At 43.2% G+C, this 22,758-nt stretch overlaps 1 protein-coding gene across 4 annotated transcripts in view; it reads right to left on the bottom strand.

The window, feature by feature from the left end:
- Positions 1-22,758, bottom strand: part of LOC144761610 (centromere protein H-like) — a 308,640-nt gene that overhangs the window by 8,935 nt on the left and 276,947 nt on the right. Inside the window, exon 9 of one of the 4 annotated variants that reach the window (XM_078646911.1) lies at positions 674-831. The exons of the other annotated variants lie outside the window; for them this stretch is intronic. Within the exon in view, the coding sequence (XP_078503037.1) occupies positions 674-831 (158 nt within the window). The remainder of the gene's footprint in view (positions 1-673; positions 832-22,758) is intronic. 4 annotated transcript variants of the gene reach the window in all.

Below are 22,758 nucleotides of genomic sequence, written 5' to 3'. Positions count from 1 at the left end.
GTTCCGTGCAGTGACTGATGGGCATCCTTGCCTGACCACTATGTGGATTTGTCGAAGGGATGACCCTAGATAGATACATACATGGTAGGGATACCTAGGTTTTCCTGTTAGGTTACGTCTGGCGTACACATTAGTTCTTTCTCTCCATAGACCCTCTGATATCATTTTTGTGTTGTTCAACAAAAAATAAATTACAGTTTCAATATTGAACAAATATGATTAAATCCATGAATTAAACACTATTACTATATTATTTTCAAAAACACTAACACTTAGTGCCTCGAAACAAAGGTTTGCAGACTCTCAGCGTTGTAATAACACTAATGTTTCTCAGTATATGGATATTGGAAGTATAACAGACTAAGATTCAAACTTCTGACCTATAATCCTTGCAGAAGCTAGCCGAGAGCTTTAACTCAGTAAGCCATCTAGCAGACTTGTATAACCAAGTTGCAAATTAGCACACAATGAACCCTAATCATAGCATTGAAGAGTTGCCAATTGTGAGGACTTAAACCCCAATGAGAAAAATTGGTTTGAACTTCTTAGACCTTGTGTAAAACAGAACTTTATATCTTCCAATATACTACTATTGCCGTAGTGTATTTGGACCTTACGCAATGGAAGACAGCTTAAAATAAAGTATTTTATTGCATTTTTGAACAGACCCTACCTGAAACACCTCCTGTATGATAATTATCCTGTTTACGTTTTCTTCAATATTGTCTTTTTCCAGGACCGGAGTCTTCATTTCCACTTCACACAGCCTTTGCTTCCTCTCCTCCAGTTCCTTCACCTCTTTCAGAAGCTCTTGTTGCTTGAATTTTAAGTCTAAATTAATAAGATTTTAGATCGAAGATCATCAAGTGGATAGAGACAGTTCCAGGAATCACACCAAAGTTACATGCAGCTTATGTCATTTGTTGGCATCATATATTTGGATTGCCCTGTGAGTTGTCTGAATACCATGTAGGAGATTTTAAGAAATGCCTTTGCAGATAAATTAGCCCTAGGCACATACACAGGAGATAGATTTCTACATCTATACCACACAATTTACTACAGACCAGCCTTCAGAGAGCGTGATGACTGTGAGGGGTTGGTTTCACTCTTTAGACAGTTGTTGGCCTGAAAATGTTTGTTAGATGTACTATATATAGTTTAAATTGTAGCCTTATGTTCATGGTTTTTTCGGAATCACTATTCAATTTGTACAGGCATTTTCCTAATGCCCGTCCCTCCATTTTATTATCTTCTTTGTTCAAAAATATTTCACCAGTTTGTTTTTCTTGTATGTGAACCCAGTAGTAAATTGTTGATTTTTGTGCTTTCTGTGCTATACCCTTTTGAACCCCAGGATGTTCTACAGAGACATGTTTTATAAACAGTTTCTGATTCCGATTTGATTACATTAATTCTTAGCATGACATTGGACATAGAAAAAAGCTCCTGCATACAATTTACATTACCTGGATTTTGTACTACTGATTGTAATTTAAATCACTAATATCGGAGATGTTTTTTATACATGTCTCAGTTTGGAAAAAGCAACAAAAATGGACTGGCATACTGCATACTTCCTGCTACTCAATACACATACTTTCTACTGACTGTGCTAGTTTCTCCCACCATTTTTGACTCCTACTGCAAACCACATCCTGATCCACACTCAACCTTCCGTCCATCACCAATATATTTAACACCACATCTATCTATGCCAGACTGCTACCCAAATTAAACACCACACACCAAACTAAGGAGGGATTGGGATTACTTGAACGTTTATCTCAATCTTTGCAGCAGCTATACTGTTGTCCATCTGATTCTGCACAAAGAGTAAACTAATTAAATCATGCATGGTTTTCTTAAAAGTCAGACCCTCTTCTAGACAAAATTCAATATCCTGCCTTCGCACCATATAAAACATATGAACTCATTTTAGACCGCCACATATAATCTACCATGACAATTGTAAGAACACAACGTTCATTTACGCAGCTACTACAAAGGTGGCTCACCCCTTACTACATTTGCTGATGTCTTAGACTATATAGTTTCAATGTCTACTTCAGCCTAGGACCTACTCCATCGTCCTCACAATCACAGACACTGTTTGATCCTGTCACTCCCCGTGAAGTGTTACAGTAGCATTTTCTTGTGCTTAAAACTGGTTAAAAGAAAAAAAAACAACAATAGATATCATGTCTTACAATGCTATTGGAAAACATTGGCCAAACTCAAATTAGTGTGCTACATTTCTCTGATAGACATTTGAAGAAATAAAATAGCTCTGGGTAGGTTGGGGGGCGGGGGGAAATCACACACAGATTAACTCAAAACAGCAGCTGTAAGCGTTCCTACACTATGACAACATTTGGCTTCTTAGATAGCAAAGTGTTCCCATTATTTTCTTGACAATTCCATCACTTTGCTTTTGAGCACACATGCTTGCAATAGCCCGAAAGTCACTCGACATGCTACACACAGGGCAATCCCTCCTCGAGTAGTTTGTGTTCTCTGTCAACGCCAGCAACAAGTACACTTCCTTTAGTTTTGGTTTCAGTTTATTCATATCTATATACTACTCATGACCGCTACAACCTCACCTCTGGAAACTGTAGGAGTTTACTTTCTCGGCTACAAATAGACAGCCTTCCTAATGCTCTACCCAGTTTTCAACTTAGAATAAGATCATTTAGTAGTCGAAGTAACGGATTCATGTACTTCTTCCACACTGCTGCCAACTACTCAGCTTTGTTGTGAGCGCTTCTGACATGACCACGGAGCAGTGGAATTAATTTTGATGAAAATCCCTATTTGCCAACATTGGTAGATCGGATTTGTACCAAAAACCTATGCCTCCTGGAGCTAGTTGTAGCTGTGGAGCAAGCTTTAAAACTCTCCACATTTTAACTAGGAGTGCTGTAAAATGCAGCACACATGCAAAATTGGGAAAATTATTTTAAAAAAATTAAAATGTTTTATTGGTATTTACAAGATACATTATACACAAGATACATTGACATGTATATCTTTCAGATTCTGTTATCCGGGGACAGGTTGATTATCTTATCAGTCAGGTTCTTCTTGTCTGCCCCGTGAGGTCTGGTTGACATAAAAAACATAGAACATACACCATATAGAGTGTTGCGGTTGGGTGCGTACTTAGGGGTCGATTAGGATCGCGGACGGACTCAAGTCCCAGAGTAGGAGGGAACGTCTGTATGGGCTGCGGCGTTCCCTCCGTGCAGATTAGGATGTGACCGCCAGGGTGGCGGTCACATCCTCAATCTTTAACATTGGGCGGGTGCAGCTTCAAGCTGCACCCGCCGCAATGTTAAAAATGCATGCACCGCATTTGCGTGCACAAAGCGGCAGGCACCGCGCGGTGCCTGCTGCTTTGTTCACGCAAATGCAGGGGGGTACCATAGGTACCCCCCATGTGCACCCCCCACCCCCCTTCACCCAGGGTGCTCGCAACAGGCCCCCGAAGTGAAGGTCCGTATGCTTTTCCACGGCGGAAAAGCCGCCGCGGAAAAGCATACATTTTACACCATCATAATATGGCTGGCGGTGTCTGATAGACACCGCCAGCCATGTTATAGCTGCCGCGGTCGGAAGGCGACCGCGGCGGAAAAGTTGCGGACGGAAAAAAGATCCCCTAGCCATCCTAATCTGGCGGGGGGGGGGTCTTTTTGCAGTCCGCAGCGGTTTTCCCGCATCCTCCGGGCCAGCGGTGGCTTCCGCCGGCCCGGAGGATGCAGGAAAACCGATATCGTAATCGGCCCCCAAGTTGGGACACAGAGACATTGAGTTAAGTGATGGTTATTTGGTGACAGAACGCCGGAGTTCCTTTGGGCTGTTTGCTAGGCTCGGGTTGTCTAAGGGGGTTTATAGGTGCTTAGGAATTTGTCTAGTTTCACCCACATCGCTCTGTCAGCGTGCCTCCCTGGTGTGTGTCTGAGTGCAGTGCTATCAGCTCCTCTGAGGAAGGTCACCCAGTTCAGCCACCCTTTGAATGTTGCTTTGAAGGTGTCCTTCCATTTGGCTAGTACTGTTTTGACTGCAGTCCTAAGGAGGAAATCTAGGAGGTTTTTGTCCTCTCTAGTAGTAATGTCTGGTGCGATGTATGCTGTGATAGTTGTGGCAAATGTTGCTTTAATGCTGCAACCTAGGGTTTTGTTTATGAATTCGATCACCCTTTTCCAGATGTTTTTGACCTTGGTGCAGCGATAGATGAGATGCTCTTGGTCACCTGTCTATGCCGCAGTTCCAGCAGATGTCGTTGTCTCTTATGCCTATCGAGGCAAGGCGGGCTGGAGTCCAGTATGCCTGGTGCAGAAGCCAGGATTTGGTTTGAGCCAGCACTGGGGATATCATGTATTTTGACGGAGTTGCCCATACGGTTTGTAGTTCTTGTTCCGTGAGTTTGGAGCCTATTTGGGTTTCCCAGTAGCTGGTGTTTTTGGCGTTACGTTTGGTGGAGACTGGTCGGAGGAGTTTGTAGAGGAGCAATATTTGGTGCCCTGTTCTGTTTATGGTTTCCATATATTGGAAGATCGATGGTTTCTCTTTGCTTAATTTTGACTTTGTTAATGCAGTTTTTATTGCCAGGAAATTATATAGCTCTATGTCTGGTAAGTCATATCTTGTTTTCAGGCTGTTAAAGGTAGGGGGTTCCCCGTCAGGTTCTAGTTGAGCTGGCAACGAGATTCCTAGTTTTCTCCATGCCGCCATGTCGAGCATTTTACTTCTATATTTAATCTTGGGGTTTGTCCAGAGCGTCTCCCACTGCGAGTACCTGATGCTGTTTGCGAGTTTCTGATCTACTTTGAGCAGCGCGTGCCTTGTGATCCTAAAGATCGGGTTGTTCTTAAGTGATTGTTTGTTGGATGTTAGGAGTGTTAGTGGGTTTGTGTTGTTTAGGATTGATTCCTCTATGGCGAGCCTGCTTCGGGAGCACCCAGTGCATCCCTTGTCTGGCTATGCTTGATAGAATGAGCACACTTTACTGGGAATCCATGACACCCCCACCACCATCACGATATGCTACCAAATAAGAAACCAGTGAAACAGTTTGTTATTGTCATATACTATATGATACAATGCAAAGCAAAAGCCTCACATTTATTTTTAATTAAACTTAAAAAAAATCTTAGCTAAGTCAAAAACTGTACTTGAAGTATTTTTAGGAAAGCAATGAACAGGAATTGTATGTGATGCAATAAATAAGATATCAAAAAAACCTTAAAAAAACAGTATAAGTAGCAACGAAACATAAGTAACGATTAACTCATCCCCTGGGCTCTTTGGCTGCTACAATGACTGTAATAGCAATACAGGGTGGAAGCAAATCCATTCCCAGTGGAACCCACACAAACATTGTCCACTGGGTTCCTAAAACGGAACAGACGCAAACCAGAATCATGGAAAACTACCCTGGAGAACCTATTCTCATGACGCATGAAGAATGAAGATCCGCGTTTGATAACTTTTACTACTTACCATATCTTATTTGGAGTTCTTAAAAGTAGCTATTTAAAAAAACAATTAAAAAATCTTTTTATGTATCAGATCTTCATTTATGTTTATCTATCATATGTACAGTGCTCCGATAGCTCTGGGTTATGTTCGTGTTTTAATAAATAAGTTAAAAATAAAATCCTTAAAGGCAAGAATATGCAAGATGCTGCTCATGACTGGTGTGCAGTGTGTGGTTCTAGGCCTGAGGAGTTATTCAGTGCTGGCTAGTTGTAAGAAAGAAAGGGCTCATGTGCAGAGTGTGTGGTTTTCATCTGGTTGCTTGTAGTGAAATGTTCTGCCAATAAAAGTGGGTGCCCCGTCTTGTTATCGGAGAGCAATGGTCAGCGGAATTCCTTGTATATTGAGCTTTGGGTGGATGAAGTGATGTTTGTTAAATATTAAAATGTATGATTTTAGAGTGTAGCATTTCTAAGAAGAACGAGTTGATACACGGATTGACGTGGGAGGTGTCACTTATGGTAGGAAATATATATGGCATCCTCTGTGGCAATAGAGGAGGTTGGAACTGAGATTACGTAATGTGAAAGGAGGTGCAGGCAGTGTGGTAGTGGCAAGTATGGGTTGATGTGTGCTTGGGGTGTGGAATGTTCTCACTGGGAAAGATTGAGCAGAATGAAAGGGGTTAACGTGTGGCATATGTGATTAGAAGCTGGTGTTTGATGTAGCACGGTGGTCATGTAATAGAGGTGCTGTCCTTTGTGGTAGGTAGGAATTCCATGCTGTGGGATTGTCGTATGCATGTGTTTTGTTGATTTGTAGGCTACTCCATTTGGGAGGGAGTAAGCACATAGACGTTTAAAGAGGCATACGTGGTGGTGAGGTCCTTTCTAAAAGTGAAGCTGTTTCTGGGTTGTGAGTTGAAGCTGGATTTTTGTGTTTGAGTTCGAGATAACCTGGTGCGTGAGGTTTCATCTAGGTGTGCGTGTTGACTGAGGGATGTGAGGGGTAATTGTGGTTTGGGATATACAGTTGGACGAGTAAATGGGAGTACGATGTTCAACTTGGAAGAAGAAGTGCCAAGAAAGCAAAATACACAATAATCATGTTGCCTGTAACAAGCAAGAGTCTTGAGCAAAGAAGTGCAGGACAAGAATGCACCAAATGTCTGTCCTGGAGGGTTAAAGGGAAAGAAGGGTTACCCTGCAGATTGTAGGCTATCCCTAGACTAATCACAGGTCTAATGGGAGTGTAACATTCAGTACAGTGTATGTTATGCAAAGGAATTGTAATGCGATAAAGGTGAGACATCTGGGTGTGCTAAGGATGGATTTGAGGATGTTACCAATTGATTTTAGGCATGGAGGAGAGGTTTATGGTGGAAGATATGACAGTCTTTTCATTTGTGATTAATAAACCATTAGCCAAGCAAAAGAAAGCCAAGACATGTTCCTTTTAGAAGAATGGAACAGAATGGAGACTGCTTAGACTTGCCAGAGGCACTAGCAGGGTATTTCTTAGCAGTATCTCCTGCCCGCTTGGCTATGGTAAGGCAAGAATCCCAATAAAGGCGTACTTCTAAATCTTTTCTGGGCACCACTCTAGTATATTAAAAATGGCAAAAATCCTCATAATGTTTACTAAAGTGTTAGCACAGCCCAAATAAAAAGAACGAAAGTAAAGAAAATACCTGTTATCTTATATAACACAGTATACTTCCTTTTCTGCCATGTTGAGGAAATTTACCCAACCCCTATAACTGTCCTGAGCTGTCTGCAGTAACGACAGTCCTCACTTTATCAGAAGATAAAAAACATGGGCATATCACTTTTTTCTCTTCAAAATTTCCGGCAACACAGAATCCACTCCTCCAGATACTAGCCAAAAGACATGCTTTCTAGACTATTTTCACAGTTGTTAAAAATTGGTGAACAGATAGCGCTAGTTTCCCACTTTGTGCATGAAAAACTTTGTGAGAATTACACAGGCATGACAGAAAATACTAGCAACATGAGTACTGTCTCTTGGAGCGGGCAATACACATATGGCTAAACAAGTGTATTATTGACACTGACAGTCGGTAACCTAGTTCAATGCACAATTGCATCCATTGTAGAGATCTGGGTGTAACCTAAAGGTCACAGGTTCTCATTCTTGTAGGCCAACTCAGCCTCACATCCTTCTGGGGTTGGGAAAAAAACAGTCTATCAGAAGAGTATGCAGTTCTTTCCAAGAGAGAGTGTAAGATGTCGGATAGACACTAGGGGAGCGGAAGGGGATCCGCCACCTTAGGAAAAGGAGCCCTCACACACCCAAATGGGTGTCATAGGACGTGCTCCTTATTGGGCCGGCGCTGCAATGCCCAATGCCATATGTGAAGTGTAGGTGTAGGACCCTTTCATGTAGATTGGTGTATGAAAGTGAATGTATGTAGTAAAGTGTGTGTTAAAATAGACTAAGTATTCCTCTAAACTGGACTTTTTAATAGGTTAGCCTACTTGTCGGGTTAAAAACGTGGTGGCCATCACCAGACATAATGATCTAGGATAGTATTTAAAAGGTCAAATACGGCATTGGAAAAAATAATTTGATCTCATAGGAGCACATATGCTGGACTATAAGTGCATCTGGTCCCCTCTGTTTTTTTGTGGGGGGAAAAAGAATACCACTAAGTTTGGAAATTATTAATACCGGTCAACAGAGACAAGTGGTGCAGTGTTCAAGTAAGTGCAGTGATTATTAATATTATTATTATTATTATTATAAGAATTGTGCAAAAAATTAAAAATTGTGAACCTGCAAGCCACCATAATAAAGAGTAAAACGAAAAACCACTACTGCGACACTTCGAAGCGGCAAGTGCCAAATGTCAGAAGTTACTGTAGAAAAAAAAGCAGCATTAAAAGTAATTACATTTGCTACCTTTATTACTTGCAAGGATACAATTATTCTAGAGGTTTATAAGGTTACTGAAATTACCCTTAGTGAAGGAGATTGTGGTTAGAGGATGCACAAGTTATTGAAGGGATTGTCACAGGGATTTTGCTCCTACACAGAACTGTGCATAGAGACTTGGAACCTCAGTAAATTAGGGTGTACCAAAACTCACCTTAGTTTCTAAAATCCCCTACCAGACTAGCAATCAGTGTCTCATTGGTTCTTCCATACCCCCAATGATTAGACAACCCAGAACATGAACTTAGAATACCTCAGGTAACATGGAACACACACTCTTTCGTTATGCTATCATACCAGTCCAAAACGAGGAGTAAATGAAGACACATGCAAGTTTGAAATATTTATTTCTAACGCCGTGTTCTCAGGCGCAGTATCTTAGCTAATACAAGCAGACATATTATAAGCAACAAGATTATCAGCATAGTTACTATTCCATAAAATACAAAGGGAGAAAGCATGTTAAAATGCTAAAGGGAAGAAGGCTAAATTGCACCTCAGTCATACCCTCCCTTGCTAGTATATTATATTATATCTTCAGAAGGTCTCTTTGGGATTACAAGGGCGGCCCCATACCTCTGGTCCTAGTAGAAAGGTATCACATCATTTTCTACACTAGCTCTCTACATGCGAATGTTCTCCAACTGTGTGTGCATGCTCTGCGCAGTGCATTATTAAACGCGCCAAAATCAGAGGTGGCCACAGCTGCATATGTGTTATGTCTAGAATGTGCGCTGATCAGACCGAACAACAACCACTGTGTTGAAATAACCTTGAAGGCCTCGGCACTCACTGTTCAGACATAGCTTACCAAGCAAGGCTGATACTATGGGAAAACATATTATTCTCGTGTGAAGCAAAATATTCTGCGAGACTCTAAACATTTTTTAATATTGTGTGCCGTGTGCAAAAGCAGCAGAGAGGAAAAATGGCGTTTAAACTTCTAATAAGCTCATGCTAACTTAACTCAGTGTAAAGGCAAAGCCCATCTCCATGACAGGATTGTAGCTTTCAAATGGCCTGCCTTGCCTACACATGGCTATTATTATCAACAAACTCCATTTCTAATGTGTTGCTCTTGAATAAGTAAAAAAAAAAAAAACAGTTAATTACTCTGCCCTTGCAGAGATCAATGGTGGCGGAGTCTCTAAGACTTGACAAAGGCATTATGGATGATGTAGTTCCTAGCTCTAAGCAAGCAGTATCCGGCAGTCTGGACAATCTTGTGTCTGAAATAGATTCCTTGGCACTAACTGGTGGTAACTTTGTACAAGATCTTAGGGGATCACAGGAAGCGATTGATAATTTTTATTCACTTTGACCCCTCCTCGGACGAGAGTACAAATGTTAGTAAGGATTTGCAGGACTATAGAGAGGGGAGCAGCTCGGAGATTGAAATAACGCCAAACACTGCTTCCCCAAATGCGAGTGCTGTCACTGTGGTAAATAAATAAATAATACCTCTATTTTTGACTAGATATACGATAACAGATAGCTCAATAAATAAGAGTCAAGATTCGAGGTAGTAGGAGTTTGCAGGTTTAATACAGCATAAAGGACAAGAACAGGACGACCTGCACGGGAATGGGATGGCAGCGCTGCACGGGGCAGGGACAAAGGAATGGCATGGCATGGCAACTTTTAATAACAGTGCACAAGTATATATACTTAAACAAAATACATGGTATTCAATACAATAGGCGTAACAGTAGGCAGGGCCTATAGCAGTCGCGAGAGATAAGGCAGAAAGTAGGTGTAACAAGAGGCGTGAACAGGGCGTATACATAGACATGTGATGTAAACGTAACGGAATATGTCACAAATGGGCGGAAACATGGAGGGGGCTACCGAAGGAGCCGGGACCTCTAACCTAGTGGTGCGCGCAAGCTGGCAATGACGTGTTATTAGGGAGAAGCTGGGGGCTATGACTTCTGAGCTAGAAGGAGAGACGAAAGTCTGGAGAGTCAGAGCGACATGTACCTAAACACTATCTAGTATCTGATGTTTAGAGAACATGTTGATAGAATCCAAAAGTTATCAGGGCAAAGGCTAACAGACACTAAGACTGGTGCATGCATTATTCTACATGTAGTGTGTATTGAGGAATATTAAATGACCATAAATACACTATTTCTCTTACATGGAGACGTAAAGGCTAGACGATGACTGAAACTATTGATGCGATTCAGTAGCTTAGGAATGCAGAGAAGGAGAGCTGGACTGATAACTAGAATCATAACATACTCTTGGCAGACTGGCAGGCAGAGCCAGGCCGAGCCGGGCACTGTGAGGCAGGAAGTAAGTGAAGGGTCAGGGATACAGGTGGGGGCTGTATCGCTCCTCGGAGATGGTTAAGGAGACTGGAGCTGAATCTGAATCCGGGCCCTTTTGAGGCCTAGAAACGGGGACTTTCAATGAAATAACGTGCACACTGAGAAACGTGGCAATGTAGCTTTACATAGGCCTAATACTCGTAGCTTTCACGAGAACTGGAAACTGGCATACTAGAGATAGACACAACTGTAATTGCGTCTTTAATCGATCATGGGGAATACATATGCATATTAATCATGCACATATAGCATAAGATGGGGAACACGTAGGGACACAGAACATGGCAAAATTTACTTTTCCACATTCCCTCCTTGTCACTACGTTTCCATCAGGAAACATCAATATTCATGATACCATCTATCATTTCATACAGTATCATTTGCTCGTCTCGAAATTTCTTGGAACGGGATCTAGGACGGGACTTGGGACTAGGAATACAAGAGGTAGCACAAATGCCGCAAATCGCAGGGCCACATTGTATACAGAGGCAGCAACTGAATATGATCGCTACTGCAATACCTAGAAAGGACAATACTTTCCATCCCCAGGCAGAAATTATACTCCAAAACCAACCGGACCATGTCCAGGTGCCTGGATTCTGGTGTAACTGATGGGCAATTTTATGAAGTCTGGTTATAGCTGAATAAACAGACGGCGCGTTATTAGGAATGAAAATGCAGCAACTAGATCCGATGACTCTACATGCTCCTCCTCTATCGGCCAGTATGACGTCAAGAACGAGACGATTTTGGAGCACGACAAATCTCATAGCAGATTGCTCTTCGGTTAAGTTACCTAGAGCAGAGGCAGTCTCATTCACTACTGCCTCAAGGGTTCTGGTTAATCTACGGATTAACTTACTATTCTGGATAGGTCCTATAAAGAAAAAGAATCCTCTATTGAAATCTGTATACTGTTCTAGAGCAGTTTCAGTTTGATCGACAATCGGGGACTCGATCTCCCTTCTATGTCTAATGTGTACTAGATGTGTGTTTCTGTGATAATCGGACGGGGCTAGGAAAACTGGTGGCAGTAGGAAGGCAATGTAACAGGTTCCATCCCAATCGAGGGGCAGACGAACATATGCGGTCTGACCACAAACAAAATAAGAATGACGTGAAGCTTTGAAAATAGATTTCCCACTGTCACTATACTCGACAATAGTAGTACAATCACTATGTCCTACATGTACGGAACCATTATTTCGGACACATAATTCGCCTTTGACTGGTAATACTGAAATAGCAGGTAAGTCTGGAGTAGGATCAGACTGAACATTCAGAACCATGAAATTCGAAGAATAATTACCCAAATTATAAACTTCATTTTCTAGATCTAACCCTGTTCTGTGGGGAAGACCTTGCTTGTCTGGAAAACATGTACTGTTCAGAAGGGACATATCAGTTGAGGATGACGTTAACGTGGACCATGCTCCACATGAACCATTATGTGAAAACGGATAAGGAAAGAGTGGCAGAACTCCCTTCGGTGTCTGGAAAGGGGGGAGTCGACCACACACCCAACAATTAGTGGCATTGCTGGTCTGGTGTGAATAATGCAACATACGGATAAATGTGTTGTTGCGCATAGCAAGACGATAAGATAGTTCGTGAGGAGGCAGATCACTAAATGTGTGCTCTACTGTAGCATTAGAAAACTTATTTACATGAGAAATTGGAAAACATAAATGAAATGCATAACTCGTGCAGGTAACCATTAAGCTTAAAAACAATATAAAACTTAGAGAAACGATACATCGGATAGAGTTTTGACTAACTCTCTCACTATGGGGGTCTATCTCATACATGTCAGATACCTGTCTAACCGTTTCACCTAGGGGAGGACTTAGAGAATTAAACTGGCTGACTTATTTTACTAGACCGTAGCTTACTTTTATACTCCTGCTGCGGAGTTTTCTCTAACAGGGAGGGCTTGATATCAATGTCATTTGCGGGACAGTCCTTAAGAATAGTATCTTGGCAGTCTTTAAAATCTTGACAATCCTTGGAAATGTTCTTGGAAACAGTTTTTAGTCCGTGAAATTTCTTGACGTGTGACAGGTGCACCCACCCCTTCCTGCCTTCCAACTTGACGGCAGTACGGGTGGTTAGAAGGACTAACTTCGGCTCCTTCCAGCGAGGCTCCAGCGGACTTGAACGATCAAAATTGCGGACGAGGACCAGGGTGCCGGGAAGGATCTCGTGTGGCTTGACTTCAGTATTGTCCGGAAATGCAGCGGCAACCTGTGAACGACAAGAGTGTAGGGCAGACATCAAGGAAGCTAGGTAATCTGTCAGCATATTACTGGAAACATCGGTAATACTTCGGGGTCTAGGTGTACCCCACATATTCGGGGGGCGGCCGAATACGACCTCATAAGGGGACAGACCTGATCTGGAGTGTGCGACCATGCGCATATAAAACAAAGCGACTGGCAGAGCAACTAACCAGTCTACACCTTTTTCTTGACAGATTTTGGCAATACGTATTTTCAGGGTTTGATTATGTCTCTCTACGAGACCGGCTGCTTCTGGATGGCGTACACAATGGAACTTCCACTGGTACCCTAACAAAAGGGAAACGTGCTTCATTAGTTCAGATGAGAATGGCTGGCCGTTATCAGAATACACGACCCTAGGGAGTCCATAACGGGGGAAGAATTCACGAACCAACTGCTTGGCAGTGGTTGCGGCTGTGTAATCTGGGACTGGATATGCTTCTGTCCACCTGGACAAAGCGCATACAACTACAAGGACATACTTGAAACCTCGACATCGCTCCATCTGAATATAATCCATCTGGAGGACTTCAAAAGGGTGGTCAGGAGGTTGGAATCCACCTTGTTCCACCGGGACACTTTTACCTGGATTGAACTGGCAACATATCATACAAGTACGGACTTTCTGCTTGGCTGCAGCTCGTAAATGCTTGTTAAACCAAATGTTCTGGATACTGTCTAACATGGCTTTTTCTCCTAAGTGTGCTGGACTATGTGCGGTATTGATAATGACTTGAACCATTGAGTCGGGGAGAAACCATGTGGCTTTTCCCCTCGTCAACCATCCCTGATCTGTCTGGACCCCTCCTTGTTCGGACCATTTCTTGATTTCCTCGGGAGTAGCATGTAACTGGATATCTATGACATCTTGAGTAGGGTCCTTAACTGTCATACAAGTAGTCTGTTCGAGAGTGGATGTCGGTGTCTTGTTAACTGGTATGTCTGGAGTCTGTGCTGTAAGCTTGGCTGTTCGATCTGCTAGATCATTACCTTGGGAAATAATGTCAGTAACTTTCGTATATGCCTTGCACTTCATGATAGCGATAGATGTCGGTAAATGTATTGCATCTAACAGAGCTTGAATAAGGAACCCATGCTGAATCTTGGTTCCATGAGAAGTCATGAAACCTCTCTCCTGCCAGAGCACTCCGAAGTCGTGTACAACTCCGAATGCGTAGCGTGAATCTGTGTAAATATTAACTTTCAGGTTCTTGGCGTGTATGCAGGCTTGAGTCAGAGCAACTAGCTCTGCTGCTTGAGCAGACAGGGTGTCAATACGGTGTGTTTCAATAACTTCAGTGTCAGTAGTCACTGCATACGCGGCTACTAGTTCTCCTGTACTCGTTCTCATACATGAACCATCCACATAAAGTGTCAGGTCGGGGTCTGGTAATGGAATATCTGTCAGGTCTTGTCTCGGCTTAGTCATAGTGTTAACTACTTCCACACAGTCATGTGTGGCAGGATTTGAAGTAACTGACGGTAACAGTGTAGCAGGATTTAGAACGTTGCAGCGTCTGATTTCTATGTGTGGCTGGAATAGTGTCAATTCATAACCTGTCAAACGTGCAATTGTCAAGTGCTGAGTCTGTGTTCGGTTTAAAAGAACTTCCACGGAGTGTGGAACTTGTACTGTCAGGGAATGTCCTAATACTATGGAATCACTTTGTCTAATAGCTAGTGCTGTGGCTGCAACTGACTTGAGGCACGCGGGCAGAGCCTGGGCTACTGGATCTAGTGTGCTCGAAAAATAAGCACAGGGCTTGTATTGTCCGGCTTGATCTTGTGTGAGAACAGATAATGCTGTACCATCGCGTTCTGTGACAAAAAGTGTAAAAGGCTTACTGTAGTTCGGTGTAGCTAGAACGGGAGCTTGGCATAAAGCTTTCTTTAACTCATTGAAACTAAGTGTATGTTCAGATGTCCAAGGGAGGACAGTCGATACGGCTGCCTCCTGTGTCGTTAACTGTATCAGTGGCTTGGCTAGAAATGCATACTGAGGAATCCATTGTCTGCAGTAAGAAGTGAGGCCGATAAAAGCTCGTACCTCCTTCTGTGTCTTGGGCTGTGGAAGACTCGCTATTAACTGGATACGGTCAGGTGTCAACTGCCTACCCCACTTGGACAGTAAGTGGCCTAAGTAGATCACTTGCTGGACACAGAATTGAAGTTTTGAAGGGGACACCTTGTGCCCCATCTCGGCTAGGAAGTGCAGAACTGTGAGTGACGCTCGCTCGCAAGCACGTTCAGAACGGGCAGTGATCAGTAGATCATCGACATATTGGAGCAGGGCAGTGTCAGTTGGCATGTGAATATTGTCTAGTTGTCTCTTAAGTGCTTGACTGTAAATACTAGGACTTTCTGTGAAACCTTGAGGAGCTCGTGTGAATTTATAGCTCCTTCCATTTAAACAGAATCCGAAAAGGTACTGGCTGTCTGGATGAATGGGGACACTGAAAAATGCATTCTTGAGGTCGATTACTGTAAAAAATATTGCCTCAGAATCAATGGCTGTCAATAGAGATGAGATATCTGGAACAACTGGGTACTGAGGAATGATACATTTATTGAGTTCTCGAAGGTCAATCACTAATCGATATACTGGGGGTGCATTTGGATCAGTACGTTTCATGACTGGAATGATAGGAGAATTACATACATTGGAGTCAGTTTCTACAACTACTCCTTGAGCAATGAGCTCGTCAATAATTTTGGATAAGGCTGCTACAGCCTCAGGTGGCAATCTGTACTGTCTGATTCGTGGTAACACTACACCTTGCTTGAGAGTCACACGATGGGGTGTGATTTGCATGAAACCAACATCAGTTGGACCTTGCGCCCATAGATGTTGCGGGACATTTGACAATCTCGGATCAAAATCTCGTAGAACATAGTGACCCTTAAAGTCACGTAAAAACAAACGTATCCCCTCTGGGGAACAGCAAATAACTGCACCTAATTCTTTCAGTGTCTTAATGCCTAACAAATTTTCTGGACATGACTTCGTAAGCAATAGATCAGTAGTTCGGGACAATGGACCTACTTCTAGAGTAACTGGCTTTGATATCTCGTTTACAATAGGCTTTCCTGAAAATCCAAGGGAAACATTTCTAGAGCCTGAGAGCGGAGCCCCTGGAACCTCGTTGTGACTAATGGTAGTCCTACTTGCCCCTGTACCAATCAGAAACTTTCTGTCTTTCCCTAATACTTGACTGTGTACGTAGGGACCTTCTTGATCTACAGGAATCTCGATGAGAGGCAAGCCTACCTCCCTCTCTAGGCTGTTTCATGAATACGCTTGATACTCTGGATACTCGGATTGTGCATACTGGTACATCTGCTGTGTAACATGCTGTGTTGCAGCTATAGGCTGCGGTGCTGGAACTGTCTGTTGTGCATTCTGTGGTGACTGAGAAGTCTGTGAAACTTGTTCTTGTCTAGGCGGACGTGGTCTTTCTTTAGTTTTACCAGTGGCTATATTGTGTTTCAGAACTGCACACTCGTTTATAAAATGACCTGGCTGTTTACAATAATTGCATGTCCCTTTAACGGGAGCTGCAGGATGACTGGCTTGATTCGGACCCCTCTTCTGACTGTCTTGTGGAACAGATTGTGCAACTAGTACTTTCATTTTCGTGTCTTTCATACGTCTTCTCTCGTGTTCTTGCTCTTCTCTGATTCTATTCTGGTGATACTGGAGCATTTGGAGCATCTGGGACGGGGTACTAGCTTGCCAAGTACTTTCGACTTTCAAAACTCGATTTTTAACTGGTGGGCTTGAATTCTCGACTAATTTAGTAACAAAAAGATGAGGGTATGACTCGCTACTCGTCTTCAAACCACTGTTTATTATAAAACATTTCTCAAATCTAGAATAAAAATCACTAGTATCTTCGTCTGGTTTCTGTTTACATGCTGAGATTGCATCCCAGTCTTCCTTTTTAGTGGCTAATAATCTAGGCAAAACTTGTATTAATAATTCTGGTAATTCTTTACATTTGTCTCCAAGACCGGTACCTGGTACACGGATCTTATCTTCAGCTTCTAGAGCTGTCCAATCGATCTTTTTCTCTCCCACCTCCCAATCCTTTTCCTTGAGTTTTTCGTATATGCCCGCAGGCAACAGGACTTTTAACATTTTAATAATATCTGGATACGTGTATTCTCCCATACGGAGCATGTCTTTTAATTCTCGGTGGAACCCTGCTGGATCTTTGTCGTGACAGGGAATTAATTTCTTCATCTCTAAGAGTTCCATCTTGGTAACTGGGGTGTAAACAAATACTCGTTGCATTTCACCACCCGCTGTCCTAACTGGGTGTACTTCTCGTAACGGATGCTGTCTATCTATATAAAACGGTTTACTTTCTGGAGGTGAGACATGAACAAAATGCGGATTTAGGAACGTTCTATATTTGTGGCGCTGTTCTAGAATGACACTAATTAAATCGGTGCCTAAACCTTTCCATCTATACTGGAGTAACTCGTTCAGGACATCATGTAACGGACCTGGATCAGAATGTTGACCCTCATACAGAGTAATGAGGTGTTGGATCATATACATACCCACCAGTCGCTGCTCGGCTGGGGGCAGTTTCAGAAACATTTGTGCCACTATTTCGTCTGGAAAAGTGGTAGAATCAGTAATCCATCGGACTGCTGATCGGGCTAGTTCTTGTTCATGCATGGTACTTAACTCACTATAACCGATTCGTGATTTCAGAATGTGATCGGTAGCTTGAAATACTTGTTCTAGAGAACCTTGTTCTGGTGCTGGAAGAGGAACAGTTTTCTTGTGTTCTAGGCGTAAATGTCGGTCTGGAAATCTAGATTTACCTACATACGCTATTCTGGCGGTGTTCTCGTCGTCTACCTCTTCAGTAGGAGAGTCATTTTCTTTCTCGCTTCCTAGAGCTTCTTTGCGTTGTTCGTGTAACCTTATTATTTCTTTACGTATTTTCTTGTACATACTCTCTATACTATTGAGTGTCTTGTGCTTACCCTCGGCTATATTATCACTCCACTTTGTCAGAATTTTCATTTCGGTCGGATCTTTAGTCGGGGAATCTTGTTCCCTAATTAAACAATTGATCAGAAACTTTAACAGCATGAACTGGATCTCAGATTTTCTGTGAGACATGACTTCACCAATACTTTCTGGATCTTGTCCTGTACGAATGAAACGATACATTCTGTCTAGATCTTCTTTCATATTCGGTAGGGTGTCCAAATACTCGGTCACCCGTCTTACACGTAATGAATATATAACCATACTATCATCACCTGGGACCGGATCATAACGGCATTCGGTAAGAGCTCGTCTGATATCTGCAACAGACTGATGTTTGGGCGTGCGCTGTAACGCACGTTCATGTAACTCGACTGACGTTACACGTTTGTGTGGCGGCGGGGTCCCCGGAGGACCTCCTCCCGCGGCCCCTAAACTGGAATCGTCGACTGATACTCTTCGTGCTGGCAGAGTGACCAGTGTAGCGGGTACTTGTAATGTAGGCTGGACCGGGGGTACCGTAACAGGTGCTGTAACAGGTGCCCCGGTGACTGGAGGAGCAGGATTTACATTATTTACAGGAGCTGGCGGAACAGGATTTGCATATTCTGGGACTGTGTCGTCCAAATAGGACGAGAGAAAAATATCAGCTGCGGTCGGTTTGTGACGTAGCTTGGTCGGAACTAAGGGTGGCGGAAAATTACTGGATGCTTCCGGGGTTGCTTTTGGCAAGCCCTCGGCAAGAAGAGGATACATACCCTTAATGAGGGCATTCCTCTGTCTGTCTGACTGTTCGGTTTTAACTCGTTCACCTATTTCGATTAATTCCCTTTCTTGGGCTCTTTCTAAGGATTCTCTACTTAATTCTGACTTTCTGATTTCTTTTTCGGTTCTTTTATGAGATTCTTTGCGCCATAACTCGATGGCATCTTTCTGTGACTGTCTGGCTTTCTTTTTCCATAACGCTTCTTCTACTCGCATGATGCACTCGGCATCCCATGTACCCGATACGGGCCATCTATACTTTTCTTCTAACTGTTTGGTGTATTCCACCCACAAATCTAGATATAATATGGCACTTATGCCATGCTTTTGATACATAAAATGACCTGGACTGTCCCTAGGCGGGACAGGAACTGCTTCTTCTAACAGACCTTTTCTAGTTCTTAACTGACGTAACTTTGAAAACAATGGCATGACTGGGCTGGAGTCTAGACACAATTACAATACACAATGAACACGATAATTACACCACTTTCATACCACGACATTGAAATACATGAATGACATTTAAAATAACAGTTCGGACAAAATACTACCTGGAATACTGGAAACAGAATACATGAATTTCTCGAGAACAGAACGGACTAGAACAGAAACGAGATGCACTGCTAAAACAGTACGAAACTTACCGGTCTCATAAAGAGACACGTCAGGACCCGCATCCACCTAAGTGGACACTTCGTGTTGGATCTGTGTACCCAAACCCACGGACCAGAGACAATGCAATTGACCCTGTCTAGATACTACCCCAGCAACGGTACTCACCGGGCAGCAAGAACGGAAGGCCTCGGACTGGACTGGACTGCTACGACGACGGACGGACGAACTTCGGACTTCAGTTACAGGTGGGCCTCCGGATACCTCGGACCTTGGACTCTCGGCTTGGGCTCTGGTCGGGACTCGCCGCGTTCCTCCACCGCCTCGTCTGGACGCTGGACCGCAACCTCCGTCTCCTCCGTGGGCCTGAGGGATACTTGAAGCAGAAATATCTGCACGTGGCCGGTATGGTTCCGTCACGGATGCAGAGGATCAGGGGGCTTGCGTGGCTTCTCCGGCGCGTGGGGAAAGGGCAAGTCCCTGTTCGGGCGCCATTATGTGGTAAATAAATAAATAATACCTCTATTTTTGACTAGATATACGATAACAGATAGCTCAATAAATAAGAGTCAAGATTCGAGGTAGTAGGAGTTTGCAGGTTTAATACAGCATAAAGGACAAGAACAGGACGACCTGCACGGGAATGGGATGGCAGCGCTGCACGGGGCAGGGACAAAGGAATGGCATGGCATGGCAACTTTTAATAACAGTGCACAAGTATATATATTTAAACAAAATACATGGTATTCAATACAATAGGCGTAACAGTAGGCAGGGCCTATAGCAGTCGCGAGAGATAAGGCAGAAAGTAGGTGTAACAAGAGGCGTGAACAGGGCGTATACATAGACATGTGATGTAAACGTAACGGAATATGTCACAAATGGGCGGAAACATGGAGGGGGCTACCGAAGGAGCCGGGACCTCTAACCTAGTGGTGCGCGCAAGCTGGCAATGACGTGTTACTAGGGAGAAGCTGGGGGCTATGACTTCTGCGCTAGAAGCAGAGACTGAAGTCTGGAGAGTCAGAGCGACATGTACCTAAACACTATCTAGTATCTGATGTTTAGAGAACATGTTGATAGAATCCAAAAGTTATCAGGGCAAAGGCTAACAGACACTAAGACTGGTGCATGCATTATTCTACATGTAGTGTGTATTGAGGAATATTAAATGACCATAAATACAGTATTTCTCTTACATGGAGACGTAAAGGCTAGACGATGACTGAAACTATTGATGCGATTCAGTAGCTTAGGAATGCAGAGAAGGAGAGCTGGACTGATAACTAGAATCATAACATACTCTTGGCAGACTGGCAGGCAGAGCCAGGCCGAGCCGGGCACTGTGAGGCAGGAAGTAAGTGAAGGGTCAGGGATACAGGTGGGGGCTGTATCGCTCCTCGGAGATGGTTAAGGAGACTGGAGCTGAATCTGAATCCGGGCCCTTTTGAGGCCTAGAAACGGGGACTTTCAATGAAATAACGTGCACACTGAGAAACGTGGCAATGTAGCTTTACATAGGCCTAATACTCGTAGCTTTCACGAGAACTGGAAACTGGCATACTAGAGATAGACACAACTGTAATTGCGTCTTTAATCGATCATGGGGAATACATATGCATATTAATCATGCACATATAGCATAAGATGGGGAACACGTAGGGACACAGAACATGGCAAAATTTACTTTTCTACATCACAGTGAAAAGAGTAAGAAAGAGAGGGAGCCAACGAAAAAAATCCCATATGGAAAAGACAAACTCAGGGAATTATGAAAGCCCCCCAGAAGTTGTATTACCCGAAATATTACAATCTCAACAGGAGGAGACATTGAATCCACCTCAGGAGATTACTCTTGCTACAATTTATGAAACCATGATGAAACATAGAGCGGAGATAAAAGCTGAAAATACCAGGACTCAAGCGACATGTAGTAAAGTGAAAAATGCAGTGCGTCGGGTGATTAAAATTTGCTCAGACACCACGGTTAGAGTTACAGAAGCCGAAGCCAGAATTGCGGTACTAGAGGACGAGGCAGTAGCCCAGAAAACGGAACTGGAGGCCATTAAAGCTCACCGGGATGATATTAGTAACAAGTTGTCTGAGCTTGAGAATCAAGCACGTCGGAACAATCTGCGTTTTTTGGGTATTCCGGAGAAAAAAGAAGTGACTGACGTGCGGAAATTTATTGCGGACCTTTGACAGAGGCTTTTCCTGAGCTGACTGCATGGGACTGGTTAAGAGAAATACAAAGGGCTCATAGGTTTCCATTCTCCGTGAGGAAACAGAGGCAAGGAGAAGAAGAACGTCCGAGAGCGATTTTAGTCTGCTTCAACAACTTTCTAGCCAGAGAGGACATATTTTCACTCGCCAGGCCTGACAAGAAGGGTGTAGCTAAAGAGTGTAATTTTTTTGTGAGACCAGATTTTTGTCAGGCTACAGTATCTAAACAATGGCATCTTCGGCAGCTTATCCCTGGCTTTCCGAGCAAAGGCGCTATTGTTTTTCTGCAGAATCCAGCTAAACTCAAAGTAATTGTAAAGGGTCAGACTAGATTCTTTTTTCAGAAATTGAGGCTAAGGAATATTTGGGTTCATTGTAGAAATAAGCCGAGTTTAGCTGGTGGATATGATAATAATTGGCCGCTGCTAAACCCTGTAGAAAGGGGTAGCTAACGCTGCCCTATATATAGTATTCTGGGGTCCTTAATATAGAGATTAGGCGATTGTTTCTATTTTCTATTTCCCATCTGCCCTGGGGGGGGGGGAGCACGGTACTCCATGTAATGCAGGGACTGATAGCCCCTGGGCCTCATGTGGTGGGAAGGGTGGGTGGGGAGGGAGGGGTGGGAACTGGGATGGTGGTGGGGGGATGGTGGAGGTGTGTAGGGGGTGTATATTCAGCAACAGTTAAGGCACAAGCTAAAAGGCTTAAGAGTAGACAAGAGATTTTATATAAGAGAGGAGCAAGTTTAACGTTATGTGTGAAGGTTTTTGGGATAAATTTCAGTTGTACCTGCGTTATACTTATGTTTTGATCTATATATCTTTCGTACCAGTGAAAATGGATAAGAAACTAAAGATTTGTACTCTGAATGTATGTGGTCTTAACGATCCTAAGAAGAGGTGGGTATTGGCTAGGATTGTACAGCTGCTACATATTGATTTGCTATGCTTACAGGAAACGCATATCTCATGGATTAATAGGGGGTATCTAAAAACTTTGGGGCTGGAATTAATAGTGTGTTCTAAACAAACAGGGGCCAAAAGGGGGGTGGCGATTCTCTTGAAACGTGGTCTGGGCGTTTGTATTAAATCAGCAT

Source organism: Lissotriton helveticus, chromosome 6 (genome assembly GCF_964261635.1).
Source record: "Lissotriton helveticus chromosome 6, aLisHel1.1, whole genome shotgun sequence".
Lineage (NCBI taxonomy): Eukaryota > Metazoa > Chordata > Amphibia > Caudata > Salamandridae > Lissotriton > Lissotriton helveticus.
This window is presented reverse-complemented; position numbering and strand designations above follow the sequence as displayed.